The 22352-nt window shown below is 49.0% G+C and overlaps 1 protein-coding gene across 2 annotated transcripts in view; it reads right to left on the bottom strand.

The window, feature by feature from the left end:
• The window catches only part of SLC6A2 (solute carrier family 6 member 2), a 50039-nt gene extending 27925 nt beyond the window's left edge, over positions 1-22114 (bottom strand). For both annotated transcript variants that reach the window (XM_015443246.4, XM_065536638.2), the window contains exons 1-4: positions 21935-22114; positions 21154-21478; positions 8309-8440; positions 5825-6062 (exon numbers count right to left, since the gene is read on the bottom strand). In XM_015443246.4, coding sequence (XP_015298732.3) covers positions 5825-6062; positions 8309-8440; positions 21154-21427 — 644 coding nt within the window. In that variant the 5' untranslated portion in view covers positions 21428-21478; positions 21935-22114. The remainder of the gene's footprint in view (positions 1-5824; positions 6063-8308; positions 8441-21153; positions 21479-21934) is intronic.
• Between the last annotated feature and the right edge of the window lie 238 nt (positions 22115-22352).

Raw genomic sequence — 22352 nt, 5'->3', positions numbered from 1 at the left:
GAGGGAAGGTGAAGGAGAGGAAAAAAAGAGGGAAGATCTGTAGGGCAGAAGGCTCCTAAAATAAGCCCTGTAGCCTGGGTAAGGTGGCTAACACCCGTAATCCCATCACTTTGGGAGGCCGAGGTGGGTGGATTACCTGATCCCAGGAGCTCAAGACCTGCCTGTGCAACACGATGAAACCCCATCTCTACAAAAAACACAGAAAGTTAGCCAGGCGTGGTGGTGCATGCTTGTAGTCCCAGCTACTTGGGAGGCTGAGGTGGGAGGATTACTTGAGCCTGGGAGGTCAAGGCTGCATTGAGCCAAAACTGTGCCACTGGGTGACAGAGCAAGACCCCATCTTTTTTAAAAAAACAAACAAACAAAAAACAACCCTGCATTCAGTTCTACCTGCATCCCCCAACCCTTTCAGCCCAGTGCATGAGGAGGCCATCTTTTCCTACCACTCTCTGCTTACAGCTGAGCTTGGAGGAAGCTTAGGGCCGTAATTAAAGTAAGTAGGGTCTCAAAACCTATCTCACCTCTCCCTCCTGTTGGGTGTCTCTGCTGGGGCCGACATACTAGCCATGAAGACATCAGAGGAGAAATCAAATGCTAACTGGACTAGACACAAAGTTATCATTTCCCAATTTAATTTATAAAACAAGGGTTGCCAAGAGCAAATAGAAAAATCATGCTTTTTCCTTCATGGGAGGATAAGGGGGAGAGCATTCAACCAATCACATGTGTCGGTAGCACTCTCTGCTCCACTATTCTTTACCACCTTCCCCTCTAAACCATGTTCATAAGACAGAAAGGCCTAAAACCCCCCACCTGCAAGCTCTCTGATGGTTCTGGAATTTTCTGAGACCATGCTCCTCCTCAGAAGATTGAAGGAGGCCCTAGATTTTCCATGACATGGGACTAAAGAGATGTCAGCCTGACTCCAGCAGGAGTCTTACTCCAAGACAGGAGAGTGCAGTGAGTAAACAGGGGCTTCCAACATTGGCTGGATGTTAGAATTGCAGGAGGGGCTATTGATGGAAATTTCTGTGCCCTGGTTGTACCCGGACCAATGAAATCAGAATCTCTGGATGTAGAATCCAGGCCTCCATGCTCTCCAGGTGATTCTGATGTGCAGGCAAGGTTTAGAACGCTGGGCTAAGATCTTGGGCTTTGGAGATAGACTACCTAGGTCCAAACCAACTTTTAATGCCACTTCTAAACTCTGTGACCTCGGACAAGTCACTTACTGATTTGTGCCTGTTTTCTCATTCAAAAAAATAATTTTAGACCACCGTGGTCAGGATTAAAATATAGTATAGAAAGGGTGCTTTGCACTATGGCTGGGATGCAATCTAAACTGGGTAAATATGATGTGTGACCATGACAATATTTCTGCATAATAACAAACACGTGTAATGGATAGAGGCCAATATAACACAGAGGTTAAGGGTGTATGCCGTTCCCCTGCCAGGCAGGGCTGGGGTTAGAGTGAGGAGAAGTAAGCTCCTACAGTGCAAAATGGAAGGAGATGCCCATTCTCAGGGTCTTGCAAATGCATGCTGGCTGGGTCCAAATCTTGGCTCTGTGCAGTAATAGTTGTGTGGTTGTGAACTTTGCTGTCTCAACTGTGAAATGAAGCCTCCCCAAGAGTGTGATGAGGATAAGAGTTACAGAAACCTCATTGGGTAGGTGTGAGGCTTAAATCAAAATAATACATACGAGGAAGTTGGCAGAAAACCTCATACACATGGTAAGAGGTTAGTTATTAATGTGATGGTGAGGAAGACAGGTTTCTTACAGCAGATGCTTGCGTTCAGCAACAGCAGTGGTTCAGATCCTCCGGGAGGGCTGGAGAGGTATTTGAGAATTTGATGACAACTATAGACCCTCTCCAAGAAAAATTCTAAAACACACAATTTTTACACATGCATGTTAGAAGTCCATGAGACAGGTGGGTGCAGGTCCAGGACCCTTAGCAAATTCTCTGCAGTGAACCATTGAGGGTATTTCCTGGATCCTGAGAACACTGACTCCCTGAGCCCCAGGAGGCAGTTGACTTTCCAGAGGTCACTTTCGACCAAACTAAATCCCCTTGGGCCTGCTGCACCAAGATGGCAGGGAAAGAGATGGTCTCAGGATAACCCCCATCTCCAGATAATCAGGACTCTTTCCCAGGTTCTGGGTTTGGGGAATCCATAGGACTGAAGGAGAGGAGCACTAAAGTTTTGTTGTTTGTGAATATGGTTTTTTTTTTTCCACACTTTTTTGCACTGGCCACATACGTCTATTTAAAGGTAAATAAACTAAAATTAAATTAGAAATACAGCTCATCAGTCACACTAGCCACATTTCAACTGTTTGGTAACTGCCTGTGGCAAGTGGGTACTGTGGTGGATTGCACAGATATAGACCATTTCTATCATGGCGGGAAGTTTTATTGGGAAATCTTGCACTAGGCCAGGACTCAGCACACCATGGCCCCCAGGCCAAATCTGAGCTGTGGACTGGTTAGCTATGACCTGTGAGCTAAGAATAGTTTTATTTTTTAGAGGTAAAATAAAACAAGGAACATGCAACCGGAACATATGTAGCCCGCAAATTCTGCAATATTTACTCTATGATCTTCAGCAGAAAAGTTTGGGGACCTCTGCTCTAGACCGTGAGTGCCCTGAGGGTGGAGTTCAGGTGGTATCTATCCTGTCTGCCCCACAGCTTGTAACACGTACTTTCTGCTTACCTGCTAGCATGTTTGTGTAGGGATTGATGAAATGGAATTGACCCATGCCTGAGGGATGAAGACAATGGATGCTACATTGTGCACAGAGCACTATGTAAACATTTTAAATCAGGTGGCTGAAAACAAGTCAGTCATCACCCTCCTCAAGGACATAAATGGATGAAGTAGAGGCTGAGAGGATTCAGGGAAGCCACAAATTAAATAATGATGGTTATGAGCTCACGCCCAACAGAATGGCTATTAAAAAATCAAAAAATAACAGATGCTGGTAAGGCTGCAGAGTAAAGGGAAAGCTTATACACTGTTGGTGGGAATGTAAATTAGTTAAGCCAGTGTGGAAAGCAGTTTGGAGATTTCTCTAAGAACTAAAAATAGAACTACCATTCGACCCAGCAATCCCACTACTGGGCATCTACCCAAAGGAAGATGAATCATTCTACCAAAAAGACACCTGCGTGTGGATGTTCACTGCAGCACTACTCAAAATAGCAAAGACATGTCATCAACCTAGGTGCCCATCAATGATGGATTGAATAAAGAAAATGTGGTGGCCAGGTGCGATGGCTCATGCCTGTAATCCCAGCACTTTGGGAGGCTGAGGCGGGTGGATCACCTGAGGTCAGGAGTTTGAGACCAGCCTAGCCAACATGGTGAAACTCTGTCTCTACTAAAAATTCAAAAATTAGCCGGGTGTGGTGGTGGGTGCCTGTAATCCCAGCTACTTGGGAGGCTGAGGCAGGAGAATCACTTGAACCCAGGATGCAGAGGTTGCAGTGAGCCAAGATCATACCACTGCACTCCAGCCTGAGTAACAGAGAGAGACTAGGTCTTAAAAAAAAAAAAAAAAAAAGAAAGAAAAAGAAAATGTGGTACATATATACCACGGAATACTATGCAGCCACAAAAAGGACAAAATCATGTCCTTTGCAGGGACATGGATGTGGCTGGAGGCCATTATTCTAAGTAAATTAATCCAGGAACAGAAAACCAAATACTGCATGTTCTTACTTATAAGTGGGAGCTAAATACTGAGTACACATGGACATAAAGACAGGAACAGGAGACACTGAGGGCAACAAGAGTGAGGAGGGAGGGAGGGAGGGGGACAAGAGTTGAAAAACTACCTATTGGGTACTATACTCATTACCTGGGTGGCAGGTTCAATCACACCCCAAACCTCAGCATCATGCAATGTACCCATGTAACAACCTGCTTGTGTACCCCTGAATCTAAAGTGAAAGTTGAAATAAAATAATAATAATAACAACAACAATAATAGGTATGGATTAAGACCACAGAATAAAATAAATATCCAGGAGCCCATACTGATATAAATGAATAACTGAATAAATAAATAAATAGGGGAGAAGGGACAATTCTTCCTTAAAGAAGAATTCCAATCAACTAATCTAGAAGGAATGATAGGCTGTCTGTGGTGGCTCACGGCTGTAATCCCAGCACTTTGGGAGGCCAAAATGGGTGGATAACCTGAGGTGAGGAGTTCGAGACCAGCTTGGCCAATATGTTGAAACCCCATCTCTATTAAAAATACAAAAATTAGCCAGGCGTGGTGGTGCACACTTGTAATCCCAGCTACTCAGGAGGCTGAGGCAGGAGAATCACTTAAATGTGGGAAGTGGAGGTTGCAGTGAGCCGAGATGGTGCCACTGTACTCTAGCCTGGGTGACAGAGCAAGACTCTGTCTCAAAAAGTAAAAAAATAAAATAAAATAGAAGGAATGATGGAAATTATAACTAGACAAACATTATGGTAATAGTCCTTACTTGCAAGAATCGTCAATGAATGCTAAGAAATGTGGACAAAAATATGAGAATCAAGATATTTGTATAAACTCAGTGTATGTCCCTAAAAGACACTTATTACTTAAAAAAAGAAAATAACTTTCTCTACACAGGAGGAAGCTGGCAATCTCCACCTTAATCAAGTGTGCAAGGTTAACATCACAAGCAACAAGACATTGATAGCATGTCTCCCCACCCCTGATGGAATGCACTGAGGAGGGCACGGCATCATTTCTAGGATAATCTTGCCAAAATGCATAACCTCAGTTTAATTATGAGAAAACAACAAACAAACTCAAATCAATATTTCACAAAATACCTGGCCAGTACTTTTCAAGTGTCAAGGTCATGAAAATCAACGAAGAGCAAAGATTGGAGAAGATTAAAGAAACGTGGCAATTAAATACCAGAAAAGAATATGAGTGGGAAAATTGGTGAAATTCAAATAAGGTCTGCAGCTTGTTAGCTAACAGTGTATCAATATTAATTTCCTGGTTTCAAACTCATACCATGGTTACGCAAGACGTCAACACTAGGGGAAACTGGGTGATGGGTATATGCACTATTTTTACTACTTGTTTTGTATATCAGTATTTCAACATAAAAGTTTCTTTTTTTAAATGATACTCTGTCTTGCACCAACGGCCAGTGCTTCTCATGCACACATGGTCCAGATAATTTCCCAGAGTTGCCAACAGCTGGCCTGCTTCCCACTTCTTGAATTTTCTCCAAGCTCTGATTATGTTCCCCTATGGGAACTCCAGAGGGACAGCAGCCCAGGGTGAGTCAGACTACAGCTTCAGGGTCAGATCAACTTGGGTTCAACCTGCAGCTCATCGCCTGCCCTTAAGCCCCAGCTCTTCCCTTCTCTGACATCATCAGTTCCCGTGTCACCTCCTCAGAGGGGTCTTCCCTGACTACCCACGCAACCGTTCTTTTCCCTCCAGGATTGATTTTTCCCACATACCTGGTTTCAGTTCCTTAAGAGCAGTTACACACCCCAGAAAGTTGCATTCCCTGAAGTGCACACACACTCTAAAACATCCTTACTCCCTTACCCGTTTACTTGTGTATTATCTTCCCTCCTCTACTTCCCTCCCCCAGAATGCAAGCTCCTCCAACTACCTCGACCATAGCTGTGTCCTCAGCCCCTCGCCCAGCATCAGGCCAGTGGCCGCTCAGTAAACATTAATATCCTGACGGCATGTGTCTCATTGGTCTGTGGCTTTCCTTGGTATTTGGCTCAGGTTATATCAAGCACTGGCCTCAACAGGCCCAGCACAAGGGGTCTGTGACTTACTCATAAAACTCAGCTGCCGGTGTGAACTTGTACTTGGAGTACTTGGTGTGGTTGCCAAGCACGGAGCCATTGAGGAGCTTGGGGTCGGTACAGTTGGGGCTGTTCCAGGTGTGGCCACAGTCGGTCCAGGGCAGGTGGAGGGTGAAGGAGGAGAAGAGGTAGTAGAGTGACCAGGCGATGATGACGTTGTAGTAGAAGCCAACGTACAGGGCGATCAGGATGACAGCATAGCCAACGCCTGGGCGGGAACAGGGAGTAAGGCAGGGGTCTCCCAGGACCAGCCCCACAGCCACCTCTCCTTGGGTGTGGCTCCACCACTGCACTCCCATTCCCTTCGCCTCTCGTTTCCTGTAGCACAGCGGTCCCCAACTTTTTCAGCACCAGGGACCAGTTGCATGGAAGACAATGTTTCCACAGATTTGGGGGTGGGGATAGTTTCGAGATGAAACCGTTCCACCTCAGGTCATCACGCGTTAGTTAGATTCTCATAAGGAGCACACAACCTAGATCCCTCGCATGCGCAGTTCACAGTAGGGGTTGCGCTCCTATGAGAATCTAGTGCGGCGGCTGATCTGACAGGAGGCGGAGCTCAGGTGGTCATGCGAGACATGGGGAGCAGCTGTAAATACAGATGAAGCTTCACTTACCCGCTGCTCACCTCTCGCTGTGTGGCCCAGATTCTAACAGGCCGCCGACTGCACAGTTACTGTTCCGCGGCCCGGGGATCGGGGAAACGTGCTATAGCAGATTGCCAGAGTCCATAGGCGCCTGCCATCTCTTTGCCTGATAACTCTCTCTTTCCACTGGAGCTCCCCTGCCCACTCAACCACCTTCTTGCTCCCAGTGGGCAGACATGTTAGGAGCTGGATTGTGAGTATCCAGCTCCCTCGCCCCATGGGCAGGATAACACTGACGGGTGTTCACATTCTCCCCTGATGGGACCGAGCTCCCTGCCCAGGGAGGCACTGATTTGGTGCACGCCCTTTATGGCTGTCTCCCCTTCCCTACCCCCAGCTGCTGCTCTCTAAGGATCACCTCCCACACTAACTACTTACACTTAAATCCTTGTCTCCGAACTGCTTCTGGGGAAACCCAACCAAGCACTCCCTGATTGGAATTTCAGCCCTGTGTGCTTTCTGGGTTCTATTCTCAACCACCTGCTTCAGGTGCCAGTATCGTGTGCCTCAATGTATCATAAGCTCCTTTAGGGGTAGTTCTATAGCTTTTTTCTAGGATAGATATATTGTTTACCTACCCAACATTGCTTTTTAAGGAATTAGCCTTAAGTTATGATTAGCCTGTGAGGTGTGGGTGAGGCTATTCCCCTCTCTTCCTCCATCAGGAGATGTATGCCTGGCCAATCAGAGCACTGCTTTCTCACAGTCACAGTGATTGGTTAGTAGATGGGCATATGACTCAAGTTAAACCAATGAGAATCTTCCCTGGAACCTTTAAGAAAGCTATGACTCTATAGGGGTTTTTGTTTGTTTATTTGTTTGCTTTTGGTAAAATTTAAACTTGGTAAAATTTAACACTGGAGTTGCTGATGGCCATCTTTGCAGGTACTTGAGAAGAATTTACCTGAGACTGATTCTAACAGAATAAAACAGATCTGAAACACTAAAAGAGCGATAGATTCCAGACATCATTATTTGGGCATCTGGATCTATCTATACCTGAAGCCAATCCCCGGACTTTACTGTAACAGAAGTCAACTCTCTTTTATATTGAAGCCAGTTTGAGTTGAATTTCTGACAATTAACAACAAGAAAAGTAACGAATGCACATGTCTTATAAGGCTCTTGCACCAGCTGTATCTCCCACAGGACTGAGTACAGAGGAGGTACTCAGGAGACACATGCCAGCTGAGAAGAGGCTCATGGGAGTCACACTGGCCCTCGTTGCCACCTGTGCCCAGTTCTCCAACCAGTGCTTGGGAGAGACTAACTCTTCCTCCATGCCCTTCTCCCAGCTGTATAGGGGCCAAGAAATAGCAGTTGCTCTGGCTACTTTCTGCAGATGTGTTCTTAGTCCCAAATGCAAGTAGGCTTCATGTTGTATTTCGGCTGCAATCAACTAGTTGTGGCTATTGTACGAATCAGCTTTCAGGCTGGGCTCAAAAAGATCCATGATCAACTTCTAAGGACTGCCATGGGAGCAAAAGGAGAGACTAGTGGTATATGTGCTCGGTACTTCTGATACTTATGTAAAAATTTCCCATGCAGGAAATAGACTCTCTGGTCACTCAGCAGGTAGAGCTGGATTAGAACCCAGGTTTCCAGAATTTCTATGCTAATGCTATTCCCAACACACTGAATGCTCTCCATGTAACTTGGAATGGTGGACAGTCTTGACCTTGTCAATACCTGTGAACCCCACATGACAGGAGGTCTACCTTAGATCTCACCACTGGAGCAGATTCCCCAGGGGCAACAGGGAAGCCTTTATGAACAACCATGAAACTTCCTCCCACCCCTTCTTTACCTTTGAAGAATGGGCAGATTTTCCACACGGTGGCAGCCCCCTCCCGGTTGTACTGTCCCAGAGCCAGCTCCATGTAGAACAGGGGCATCCCCGCGATGATAAGAAACAGTGTGTACGGGATCAGGAAGGCACCTGGAGGACACAGGGGCAGAGTGTGACCTGACAGACCCCTGCCCCCTCCACCCTGGTCTTGGATCCATGTCTGCAAGAGCTGCAAAGATCCTGGGCATCTGCTCAGCTGGCTGTTTCCAAAGATGACGCACAGCAATCAATACTAATCATCATAACAGTAATAGTATTTGTGGTAGTAATAATCATAACCATAATAGTGAGATTCTATAGTCAAATTAGTAAAATCTAGGTTAAGCAAAGCAAAATAGATTTGCTTCTTGCAGGCTTCTCCTAGCCTTTGATACACAAGTGCATGCTGTGATGTGTCAGGAGGGGGATCACAGGTGTAGCCTTTACCAGATTTATTTAAACACTGAACATTTTCTTTCATGAATCATCACTCTGGGAATGTCAATCTAACCCAAACCCTTCCTTTTACAGGCAAGAAAATTGAGACCAGAGGAAAAGAGACAGTGCCTAAATTTACATGACGGAGTTTCTAATTTTGCTGGTATCCATATCACTTAGGGTTGCATGTGGCTTTCCCAAACATGATCTCACCGGATTCTTCTTAGAGTTTCACAACAGCCTGCAAACATAATAACCAGTCAGGGTCATTACGTACCCCCAGGGCAAGCTGAGGGGCAGAGAAGGGAGTCTAATGGCTCCTGTTGGTGCTGCTGGTAGGTAATGGAAGCAGGATTCACATTCCGGCCTTCCAACCCACTAGGTCCCCACTGTTATAGGCGGCTGAAGCAAAGGGGCAGAGGTTCAAGTCCCTGACCAGGGAAGTTATCCACCCAGAACATCACAGAAACTTGATGGGGTCCCTGGGCACCAGGCAGCGATTAATTCCTGGGAGAATTCCCTTGCAGTGGTGGGGGGCAGGGCAGAAAGGGGGAAAAGGTAAAACTACTGGGATATGAGCATCTCCTATGGACTTAGATGAATCTGAGTTGCGGAGACAATTCTCAGTACACCCTGGCAGCCCAGGGTGTGCTTAGTGGGCTCTGACTCTGCAAGGTGACTCACTGGGACACATGTCATATGAGCCCCAGCTTGCAAGTGTGCCCAAAGCAAAACACCAGCTCCTTTCCACACACAGCTGGAGGTGGCCAGGCCAGATCTAAACTCCTGTTACCACTGGCCTTTAGCTAAGGTGTTGTAACCCTGGAAACCAAATACTCTCTGACCTACCCACATCAAGAAAACAGGAAATACTTTAACAATGGTAACATTAGCAATATTAACAATAGATACCAGGAGCTCACACTTGCTCATCCCCTTCTGAGCTCCAAGCACTTTCATTCAATCCTCACCACAAAGATCAAAGATCATTATTATTTCCATTTTACAGATGTGGAAACTAAGGCTTCAAGATAGCAAAGAACTGTGGCAAAGTCACATGATACCTAGGGTCAAACTCACTCAGCTACTCAGACTATCAGTCTCCACTTGTTTCTCAGGGCACCTCTCCTAAGTAGGAAGCATGAAGCGTTGGCCCCAGTGCTGAGAGACCCAGTTCCTTGTGAGTGGAAGATGGATCAGTGGTGGGGGGCAGGGTGGAAAGGGGAAAAACGTAAAACTACTGGGAAATGAGCATCTTCTGTGTATCAGGCAGGACCTGGGCACTGGCTATCTGTGATCCCACTTACACTACCCAGAAACCCTCTGACATAGCAACTGCTATACCCATTTTTCAGATGAGGAAACTGAGGGTTGGAGAAATTAAGTGACCTGACCGACCTTAACCTGCTGGTAAGTTGTGGATCTGGGATTTGGGTCCAGGTCTGCCTGGCTCAAGAACTCCAGAGCTGTTTCCAACATGCCCCAAAGATTCCAGAACATTCCAACCTAAATGAAGGACATGAGTCTGAATAGGATCAGAGGGTAGGTTGTTCTGAAATGGGGGATCTGGGACCAGCTAAGCCATCTGGTCTATTGGTCATAGGCTGGCCCAATGCTACAGCCACTGCTCCAGGTTGGAAGTCTCTGGAGTGGCCATGGGACATTTTTCTCCTTCCTCATTTCTTCCTTTCATTCTCTGCCTTTCTCCCTCTCCCACATAGAGAGGGCTGGTTTGCTACCTGACCCAGGTCTCTATGCACATTGCTGACAGTAATGGTGGTGCTGGTGTGCTGGTGTAGATGGAGGTAGTTAGTGGGGTTGGCAGAAGTAACAAGTACTGTTTGTTGAGCACCTGTTATATGCCAAGCTGCACACAAGTTTTTACATAATTATTTACTTAAAACCACCCCTGAGAGAGAATTACCACAATCTCTTTTACAGATGAGGACACTGGGGCTTAGAAAGGTTAAGTTGCTTGTCCAGCTAGCAAGTATGAAGCTCGGTTTCAAACCTGGATATGTCTCAGCCCTACTCTGCCTTGTGGCCAACTGTTACTCCCCTTGAGGATCTAGAGCCAGGGCAAGGGGCAGTTAGATAGGTGTATTAAACTGTTTAATAGGGCCAGGCACAGTGGCTCATGCCTGTAATCCCAGCACTTAGGGAGGCCGAGGCAGGAGGATTGCTTGAGCCCAGGAACTCAAGAACAGCCTGGGCAACAGAGTTTGAGGCTGCAGTGAGCTATGATCATGCCACTGCCCTGCAGCCTGGGTGGCAGAGTGAGATGCTGACTCAAAAAAAAAAAATATATATATATATATATATATATGTATATATATGAATACAAAACAAATAAACAAAAACTCTTTGATAGGCCTGAAGATGGAAGTCGGTGGCCCAAGGGAACATGGGGAAGGAAAAAGCCAGGAGTCACTGCTCAGACCTCGCCACTGTGGGTTGCCCCCAGCAACTCCATACTCTGCTGCATGGCCAAGGAAGGGGAAAAGCAACATCAGCCAGTTAACCAGTCATCTCACTTTGGCCAGTTTCCTCAACTCTAAACCTCTGGGTGGCACTGCCAACACATAGGTAAACTGCCCAGTTTGGAGTCATTCTTCCTCTGCTGGCTGGGAGGCACAACAACATGAGAAAAGGAGGGGAGATGATGGGTCTGCATGCACCTGCGGCTCTTCTCTGTGCGTGCATTTGATATGGGCCAACCAAAGCTTCATTCAGGTGGAAACAGATTAAGAAGACCAAAGAGTGGTGAAATGGCTTAGTAGGAATGAAAAACAGCCAGCTACTCATGGCCAGTACCTTATTCTAAAAGAGGACAGCTAGCTTGCCCAAGGCCTCTTGCAGAAGGAAACCTGGGAGAGTTTCCTTCTCCTCTTGTAGAAGTAAATTCTTCAAGCTGAAGAGTCAGGAAGGGGCTCCAGGGATGAGTGAAGTCAACTGAGGTTGCCTCTTTTATAAACAACTCTGCAGTGGTTCTCTGGAAACCGAGGCTGGTTGCAGACCCCCTAAAAATTACTGCTCTGCAAGGCTTGTAACTACCATACCCATGTGGTCCTGCTCCATCTCCATGTGTGGCAGTGCCAGCTGCAACCAGCCTCACACAGGGTCTGAGAGTTTCAGAACTGAAAGGCTAGAATCTTATCTTGGGTCTGGAATGCCCTGGCTGCATGGGTGCTGGGCTGGTGAGGGCAGACCTGGAAAAACACAGGCAGGGCATGCTTCACGAGGGGCTCAGTGCCCAGTGCCTGGGAGTCTCCAAAAACCATATGCATGCACACAAATGCACACCTGTGCATACTTATGCAAAAGGACACACACTTTTGCGTGTTGACACACTCACACAACCACATGAGAAAAAGAACTGTCGACCATGAAAGAAAATCTGAGCAGTGACCTTTGAATGAATTTAGTAAGAAAAGCATTAGTCCCATCACCTCTGGCCTAACCACACTGCCTCCCATCCCACTGTTAGAGAGAAACTCTTCTGGGTACAGAAGGGCTCTGGAAGCCTCTGTGCAAATGCCAAGTACCCAGGAAGGGAAGCCCAGGGGTCATTAGGTTTAGAGTGGGATGTGCTGGAGCAGCCCCTAGCAGGTGAGGAGGACCCCAGGTAAAGGGCTGGAAAGCCTAGAGGAGGAGTTCAGTGAGGGGTGAAGTGGCCAAGACCTGCTGGGGATCTGGGGAGAGGTAGAGGGAGTGTGGTCAAAGAGGGGCTTCAGGAAGGAGAGAGACTCCCCTGACACCTAGTTTGTTGAGGACAGGATTCCTCAAACTGTGAATTCTGGCCACACCCTGATATATATGCAAGAAGTGCCAATCCACAGAATAGTTTCCTTGATACACAGAGCTCAGCTACAGGCTGTTGCTACTGGTGTCATGCACCAGAGCCCCAAGAAAACCTTGGTCCATGCTTAGGGAAGCTAGATTTGTCCCCCTTCCCCAACACCCTAAGGGTGCCCTAACAACACAGTAGGCATCGGGATGCAGGAGAACGTGAAACTTTAGTCAGGAGACAGGGCCGCTCCCACTTTGACACATTTAAAGGTAACAAATCAACAACTGTTCAATAAAACATGTTCTGTCTTCTTACTTTGATAAAGAGATCTTTGTAATAGTTCTATGATAAAGTTCAAGGTTGGAATTCTCAGCTCTTGGAGCTCCAGGCTGGAATGTGGAGGTACAGGGGAAGACCCGTTTGCCTTGCCCCTACTTCCTCCCAGCTCCGTCTAGCCATGTCAGAGCTCTTGCACATAGGTGTCCGAGCTATGTCCACTGACCTTGCAGACACCCCCACCTCCCGCAGCACAGCCCACACCACAGAAGAGGGAACCCAGCAAGAGGTTCATGTAGACCCAGAAGGGTGCCTGAGGCTGTTTGGGCAGAGAATTCCACCGTCCGGGTATTGGAAGGTGGTGGGGTATTTGGATGGGGAGTGTGCTGGATGGGCAGGCACACTTGCCTCCCATGAGATGGAAAGGGGGCAGAGTTGTGCTCTCTGAAGCATGGAGGTAGGGCAGGCCTTCATGCCTGGACCTAAAGATAATCCTGTCCCTCAGCCCTACTATGTATAGCTATGTGACCTCTTCTAAATGTACGTTCTCTGAGCCTTAGCTCCCCCTTTGTAAATGAGATAATAACACCTGTGTCACTGGTTTGCTGTGATAATTAGAGATGATGGAGGTGAAGTGCAAGGTACTTAGTGGGTGCTCTGTAAATGGGACTCATGTCTTGTCATTATACTCAAGAGCAGATGCGCAGCAGCTCCGTCCGCTGGAAACAGGAAGTAAAGGCTCTCTTGTGTGGTGGAGTGTGGCAGGGTCCTTTGTGGAGCACAGCACGAACGCTGGCTGGAGGCCACACACAGGACTCTGTGGCAGTGCTCCAGGATCCTCATGTCCCTGTCCCAAGTGGGGCTAGCTACTCTACTCTTGCGTGCAAACAAGAGTGCTGACCATGAGCAAATGCAGGACAAAGGATGCCCCCAGGCCACAGCCAGTGCCGTTACCTAGAAAGAATGCCCTGTGGTGCTGCATGAAGGATGGCATAGAGGTAGTGGGAGGGGAATGCATGCAGTGGAGAGATTGAGGGAATGGAACCACCGGCCACAGCGGGGGACAGGATATGCCAGGCCAAACCTAAGCTGACCCTAGAAGAGTTCTGAAGCTGAGATGGCTCCTCAGACGTTTCCTACTCAGGAACCTCCATGCGTTTGGCTCTTTTGAAGCTCCTGAACCCTGTCCTCTTGGGCCTTCTATGGAGGTGTCATTGGATAGGCATGATTGGCCACCATGATTGAACAGAGTATGATGTAATACTAACATGCTGAGTGGGAAAGCCCAGCAAGGCCTGTCTGTTCAGATTCTTCTCGGTCTCTGTGGAGCATTCCTTCCCCCAGGGCCTGGGGCAGGACTCCTTCTGAAATGGGGGTTTTATGACTCACAATTAGAAAGATGGATCAGAGAATTTCTTTACTGCCAGCTCCAAGAAAGGCAGGCCAGGGAAAAGTCCTGCCTTGGAGAGATAAGGGGGCAAATGGAAGGAGAGCAGGAAAAGGTCAAAGAGAAAAGGTTCTGTTTTCTGAGGCCTAAAGTGCCCCAATGTTACAACAAGGGCTCTTGGTATTTTGAGCCAGGAACAATAGATCAATAGATAGACAGATAGATGGATAGACAGATAGACTGATAGGTATCATAGTAGTACACAGATCTATGGTAAGAGCTCAGCTGGAGGGACCCAAGATGAAGGTGAGGGAGCGCCTTGGTCGGTTTACCATTGCTATAACAGAATACCTGAGGCTAGGGAATTTATAAAGAAGAGAGGTTTATATGTCTCATGATTCTGGTGGCTGGAAAGTTGAAGGTTGGGCAGCTGCATCTGGTGAGGGCCTCTGGCTGCTTCCACTCATGGCAGAAAATGAAAGGGGAGCAGGGGTACAGAGATCACATGGCAAGAGGGGAACCAAGAGAGTGGGGCAAGAACCCACTTACCCTTTCCAAAGAACATTAATCTATTTATAAGGGATCCACTCTCATGATCCAAACACCTCTCACTAGGCCTCTTCTCCCAACACTCCCACACTGGGGTTCAAACTTCAACAGGAGTTTTAGTGGAGACAAACAAACCGTATCTAAACCATAGCAGAAAATGTAATAAAGTGTTCCTCTGAGTTCTGTGAGCCGCTCTAGCAAATTAATCAAACCCAAGCAGGGGATGGGAGGAACCCTGATTTATAGACAGTGGGTCGGAAGCACAGTAAAACAACCTGGGGCTTATGATAGGAACATAAAGTGGGGGGGCATTCTTGTGGGACTGAGCCCTCAACCTGTGAGATCTGATGCTCTCTCCAGGTAGACAGCACCAGAATTGAATTGAATCGGAGGCACTCAGCTGGTGTCTGCTGCAGACTTGATTGCTTGCCTGATGTGCTGGGAGAAACCCCCAAACATTTGGTCACAGACGTCTTCTGTGTTGATTGTTGTTGTTGAGTGGAAGACCTGGAAACAGGCCCACTGAGGGAACACACCCACTCCCCTGATGGATTAAACCCAGCTGCTCTAGGCAGAAAAATGGGGGTGGAATTCAGGGAAACTGGCGTGGGGCTACCCCTCCTCATGTGGTAATTCTCCATCTGCTAGTCACTTTGGAGGATCTGGACTTGATTTTTCCTAATAAAGCTGTGGCTTTAGTAAAATCTCTGTGAAGATTCTGGTTTCCACTTCCTCCATCCTGGTCTCTTTAAAAGAAACACATCAGAGGGAGTTTGGGTTGCTCAGAACTACATCACAGAGGGAAATACGGCCCACAAATAACAGAGCAGGACCTCACCTCCCTCATTTGGGATTAACACCTCCAATATTAGAATCGAAAATGACAGACTTTTAGGAGATCTGCAGCAGACCATGAGCACCCTTAAAGGCAAGGATTTTCTTTTGCTCATCTCCATATTCCTGGCATATGACAGGCATTTCGTAAATTTTTTTTTTTTTTTTTTTTGGCTAAATGATGGATCTCAGCAGTGACTCACATGAAGGATGTGAAAAGCCCCGGGGCCTTTCTCCACTTGTGCTGTGGCCTAATCCTTACTTAGGCAGTTGGGTTTGGGACTGCAGGGCAGGATGTAACATTTATCCCTATTAAATCCCAATCTTGTCAGGAACAGCCCCTTTCAGATCCTTTTGACAAGCTTGGAGTAACAAGCCAAATCATGCCAGTGACCTCAGATCAGGGTCCCAGATGAGCACCACATTTCTGCCAAGGGGTGTACAGACTTGTCAGCTGAGTGCCACACCAGCTGGCTGGCTCATTGTGCATCTGAGCGACAATCAGTGTCTGGCTTGGCAAGCCTGGTGTGTAGATGGCCCCCTGCAGCCAAGCCAGATGTAAGAGCACTGAGTTTGGAGATTCCTGACCTCTCTAGCCGTCACTACTTCACACTTGGTGTTAAGGATCCCAGATATTTCAGCCACAAGGGCTCCCAAAGGGCTGGGGGTCCCTGAGACTCTGAGCTTCCTTGGGGAGAGAAGAGAGTCCGCTGGGGATGCAGAACCACAAAAGGTCATGGGACCCCATGCAGGAATTATAAACCCCATTTGCCAGGTGAGGAATCTATTTTGAGATAAGGTTAGGCTGTCAGGAGATGGAGCAAAGCCCAATCCCTGATTCCTGAGTCCGTCATGCTTGGGCTCCAGACCCAAGTGGGACTACTTTCCAGCATTATTTCCTTTTATCAATTTCATCTTAGGATGAATTCTGCTACTTCCAAAATCAGGATCTTGCCCCACTCCTAAGTCTAGCATGCAGTTAACATCATTGAACAACAACAAAATACTAATGACTACATTTATCGAGCCCCTATTATGTGACATCATTTCGAGGAGTTTACATATATTGTCTCTGATGCCATCTCACCCTGCAAGAAGGTGCTGTGGTTATTCTCCTCTTCTGTGTAAGGAAACTGAAGCTCAGATCAGCAAAGGTGAGTGATTTGTCTGTCGTTACCTTTCTAGCAAAAGTTAGACTCAGACCCTGAACCTAAAGACTATATTTCTCTACAATGCACAGCTCTAAGCTGTCCTCAGGACGGGACTCAAACACAAGCAGCCATGTGCAAAGGTTAATTCACAGCAGCCACTTCCCTGGAAGAAAGGCAAACATGAGCACCCAGTCCATCTTCCTGCTCTTCCCCAGGGACCAGCACAGACCAGGATCACAGGTGCAAAGGGAAACTCTAGAATCATCACCTGGTACTGCCTCCTCATGGAGACCAGCTGTTTGAGAAGACTCTGAACAAAGCTCCGGAATTTCTGAGAGTGGCTTTCCGCTCCCAAAGCCTCCCGCAGCCCGTGCATCCCAGCAGCTGGTCATGGGGAAGATGATCAGACAGGCTGATCTCTTCCAGTAATGTATTCAGAAAACATTAGCCAGGGGCCTAAACCATTGGCACCTTCATCATTTCAAAACATCCTCCAGTCTGGGCCAGCAAGAACAGTCAGAATTGCAGAGGTTATAGTGTTAATACTGGCACCAGAAGAGCACACTGACAGCTGTTAAATAACAGGCCGGGTGAGTCCTGGCTTCGGTGTAACCCTGAGCCAGGGCATTGGAAAGGAATAAATCTTGTGGTATTATCCCAGGTCATGTTCAGCTATAGCTGGGAACTTGAGGCTCAGAGTGGGGCTGTACTATGCCCGAGGTCACACAGTGAGAGGCAGAGCTCAGACTCAAACGCCAGTCTTCCGGCTGCTTCTGCAATTGCAGGAGACCCACCTTCCTGACCACTTGCTCAGCTCTGGGGCTAATTTGGGAATTACTGAATGAGAATTGATCCACAAAAAGACAGAGAAGCCAGGAGGCCTCAGCAGAGATAAAGCCCAGAGGGGGCTAGCTCAGCATGTCTGAAGGGATGAGGGGTAAGTGAGAAAAGGAGTTACCTCATACTCTGAGATGGAGGACTGCACTCCTCCCTGACACCAACTGTGAACATCTTAACCAGAAATGGAAATTCACTGGTATAATATCCCCACCCCTTAGCCTGGCATTCAAGGCCTCTGCAGCCTGGCCCCAACTTGCCCCTGCACCCTTATCTCTCCCGGCTTGCCCTGCAGCCAGCCTGCACTCCTGTTCTCTGAGATGATTCCATGTACATTCCTATCCCAGGTGCACAGCTGGAAATCGCCTCCCTTCTCACTGCTTGTCTGCACCCACCCCATCCAGAGCAGCTGAGCTTTAACCACAGCCCACCTCCACCCAGCCCTTCCTAAGCAGCCCTTCCTCAGGCCTTTACAGCATTTGTCTAAAGCACTTGTCTCTCCAACCATGTCATACATCACCATAATGACATTAACAAAAATCAGCAGCCACCTTTCCTAAGGCTACGCTCCATGCCAGACTCTCCATGAGTTATTATATTTGGTCCTCGCAACAATGTTCCAAGCTGAACACCATTATTTCCATTTGACAAGTGAGGAAACTGAGGCATGGAGACTTGCCAAAGCCGAATAGCTAGAAACTGGAACCCAGGACTCCACAGCCAAGACCACGAATGAATAGACTGCCCCTGCCCCACCGGTGTATGTGGCTTCACTTTATTTGTTACCGCTGAGTGTTTCTGTTGTTTCTGAATACGGTTGGAGGTCTCTGAGGGCTTGGAGCATTTCATTAACTTATTCAATAGCAGTTTCTTGGGTACCTTCTACCACATTCCTGTGACCTAGGCCTTATCTTGGGCATTAGACATACAAGGATAAAAAAGTCACAGTCTCTGCCCTCATTGTGCCTTTTCCTGTTTGGGAGACAGACCCACAAAGAGACAAACCACCGAACAACTTGGAGTGAGTTGTGTTTTAAGCTAGCAAGCCCAGGAGAAGAAGTTTTTGGCCAACTTCACCTAAAGATTGGAACTTGTGACGAGTTTGCTCCATTTTGCATCCTAAGAACCTGGTCTAGTACCCTGCATACAACAGGTGCTCTTTATTTGCATTGCTGGCAATGACTAAATGAGCACACAGTGTCAATGAAAGCCCTGGAATATCCATCTAGCTGACTTGTCAAACTGGCCATCTGGATGCTTTTAGTTTCAACAAACACATAGTGCAATGGGAAGAACTTGTAGCAGCATGACAATAAAGAATTGGGTGATTAAAGCTCCTGGCAGGCAGAAGTGGTGGTTCATGCCGCTTGGTGACCGTGACCCCTGAAGAGCCTAGCACTGTGCCTCACACCAAGAGGAACCAGAAAAATATTGCTGATTAATGATAGAGTCTTCCACTGTCTAGAGACAAGCAGTCTGGGGCGGTCACTGAGGACAGGCGGGATGGCGGGTCTTAAGGTCTCTCATTCATCATCTCCCAGCTTGTTAAAAAATATAGAGAATCTGCATTTTCTCCCGTCCTGGGCCCAAACAGCAATGCTCAAACCTGCCCAGTAACCCTTGAGAGGCTATAGCCGCCAAACGTGGGAAAGTTTCACCTCTGGATCAGCTTCTCCTTTTCTCACCTTTCTCTCTCTGCCCATGACCATTCCAGGGCCAGACACAAACATTGAGCTTGCAGAGTCGCAAGTTTTTCCCCCAGGGATCAGGCCCTAGATCTCAGATGCTCCTGAAGCTCAGGACTGCTGTCCCAGCTATCTGGTCTCAGAGTACCTGACAATGACAGACCCATCTCAGGAGGTGCTGGGGAGGGCATGGACACAAACCTCCATCTGTCAGCTCCAACCTTGGGTTAACTGTCTCATAGGAAGAGCTAACTGCTTTCTTACTCAGCATCCTCTGCTGAGAGCCACCTGTGCTCTACGGTGATCCTACTCCTTTTTTTTTGAGACAGAGTCTTGCTTTGTTACCCATGGTCTAGGCTGGAGTGCAGTTGTGTGATCTCGGCTCACTGCAACCTCCACATCCTGGGTTCAAGTAATTCTCCTGCCTCAGCCTCCTGAGTAGCTGGGATTACAGGCGTGCACCACTACTCCCAGCTAAGTTTTTGTATTTTTAGTAGAGATGAGGTATCACCATGTTGCCCAGGCTGGTCTCGAACTCCTGAGCTCAGGCAATCTGCCCACTTTGTCCTCCCAAAGTGCTAGGATTACAGGCATGAGCCACCACGCCTGGCCCCACTCCTTTTTTGCAAACACTAAGTATTGCCCATCCCAAAGCAAGTGTCCAGAGTACACATAGAAGCAAGGGTTGAAAGTCCTAGAGCCTGTGAACAGGTCATGAGCTTTCCGTCTACCCAGCTCCAAATTCTTGCCCTTCCTCCCTCTGACCTCCCTTAAGTCCAGAGTCACAGTTATCACCAAGCAATGCAGCCCAGTGGAGAAAGACAGGCTTTCAGACCTGGGTCCTCCTTCTCCAGTTTCTTCCTCTAGAAGGCCTATTTTCCCAGACTCTTTGCAGGGTACCTCTGAGCTCATCCCAGCAAAAGTGGCAGGACTGGGCACCCCAGGAGCAAAGCCCCTCAGGAAGGAGCTAGGGCATGGGGGCCAGCACCCTGACTCCCAGGCCGCTTCCGTGGCCCGGGGTTCTATGTTATTCTTCCTGGATTGGCTGTAGGTGATCTCTAGGCTCTCATTCTCAGGCAGGTGGCCAACTGGACCACCCAGCAGGAGAAGGGCTGTTCCACTGGAGTCTTCTTCAGGCCCCTCTCCCACTCCTCCCTGCAATGCAGCTAGGACTTGAGGAGGTAGACGTTTCACCCCAATCATCCAGGCCTCCTGACTTTAGCACCAGGCCAGTTCTTGGCACCTACTGGCCAGATTTCACCTGGGCTGTGCTCCCTGAGAGTGGCATTCTTTCTGATACTGGCTTCTTCTTGTGTGTTTCTATCCCCAAGACCACAGGGCCTCCCCAGGTCCTTTCGGAGAACCCAAGTATTCCCACTGCTCCTGGCCCAAAGGTTCCTGCCCCCAGGTTCAGAGTGCTAGAATTAGGGTCACTGTGGGCCTGGTTGTCAAATCCCACCCACTTCTGGTGCCCCTTCAAGAGCTCTTGGAACCTCCACCTCCCTTCCAGCAGACCATCAAATGGTCAGGCTCCCCTACCCAACCTGGCACCCCAGATTCTCTCCTTTCCATCCTTACCCCTATCATGACTTTAGGGTCATGCCTCCATTTAACTCTTCCGCTGTTTTGCTTCCAGGGTGCACAATCCTGACACTTCCGCTGGAATGAACTCGAGGTACTCTGCAAAGAGCCCGGGAAAATGACCTTCCAGAGGACTCCGATTCTTTTTTTTCCTTTAGCCCTGTCCAGTTCTTTCTGCGCCCCAGATTTGCCCGTCTCCTGGCTTCCCTTCCGTGTGTATTCCAGCTCCTGTCCCAGCCACCGCTGCAGACAGCGGACCTCCCAAATTCAAATTCCCAGCCCGACCCCGCGCTCACCGCCGCCGTTCTTGTAGCAGAGGTAGGGGAAGCGCCACACGTTGGCCAGGTCCACTGCGAAGCCGACTACGGACAACAGGAAGTCTATCTTCTTGCCCCAGGTCTCCCGGGGCTGCGCGTCGCCGTCGCGGGGCGCCAGTAGGCACTGGACCCCGTTGCGCTCCTTCACCACCAGCAGCTCCGCAGTTTTGCGCGCCCGAAGGGGCTGCTCTGGACCCGCGTCCGCCCCGCTGTTCTCGGGCTGCACCTGCGGGTTCATTCGCGCCAGAAGCATGGATGCGGCTGGCGAGAGGAACTTTAGCGGTCCTGGGGGCACGCTGAGGCACTGCTTGGATAAAGGGAAAAGAAGTGGTTACTGGGCCTTTCTTCCCTACTTGCAACTCCCAAGACCACCTGGGAGTGCCTTGGACACTGGGATGAGCGCGCGCTGAGCGAACGTAGGGTTCCCAGAAACGGGCGCGCGTCCGCTGGAAAAATTTGGAAACAGAGGTTGGGGCACGCCTCTTCTGACAGCCCTGTCGGTGCGGCTGAAGACCTTGCAGCACTCTTCCTCGTTCACCCATTCTCGCCTGCCCCAAATGGTTGGGATTGAACTCACCCAGGCTGAGGGCAGCGTGCCGACCCACTCCCCAGCTCGGGTCCGCGCCACTTCAACAGCTCCGGGAGCCTCCCCGGACACTTAACGTCACTGCACTACAAACTCGCTGGCCCTCTGCTGGCGCGTCTCGGCCCGGACCTCCCCGGCACACCTAGCCCGGTCCCGCGCTCAGGGCGCACTCACGTGTCCGGCGGCGAGGGGATCCCTGGTGCCTTGCGCCCTGCTGGCCCCCGACCGGCGGCGCCTTGGCAGGCTCTGGGGCGCGGGCTGGGGCTGGGCTCCGCCGCGTGGCGTTCGGGCGGGGCCGGGGAAGAGCTGGAGGCGCGGGGCGGCCGGCAGGGCGCGGGCTGACTGGTTCTGGCCGTGCCTGGCGGGGGCCGGGCTGGTAATGTAGCCTGCGCCCCAGGTAACGCGCCGATTGCATTAACCCAGCGCCCGGCCCGCTCCGTCTGGAGCCTGTTAGCGCTAATGGAGACTGACAGCGCGGCCGGGGATGGGCAGGGGCGGGAGCGTGGCGCGGGCTCCCAGGGATCTGTGGGACCCGGGCGCGCACTCCCTTTCTATCCTGCGCCGAGCACCGCTCGCCGCTCCCAAGGACACC

This window comes from Macaca fascicularis, chromosome 20, assembly GCF_037993035.2.
Source record: "Macaca fascicularis isolate 582-1 chromosome 20, T2T-MFA8v1.1".
Classification (NCBI taxonomy): Eukaryota; Metazoa; Chordata; class Mammalia; order Primates; family Cercopithecidae; genus Macaca; species Macaca fascicularis.
This window is presented reverse-complemented; position numbering and strand designations above follow the sequence as displayed.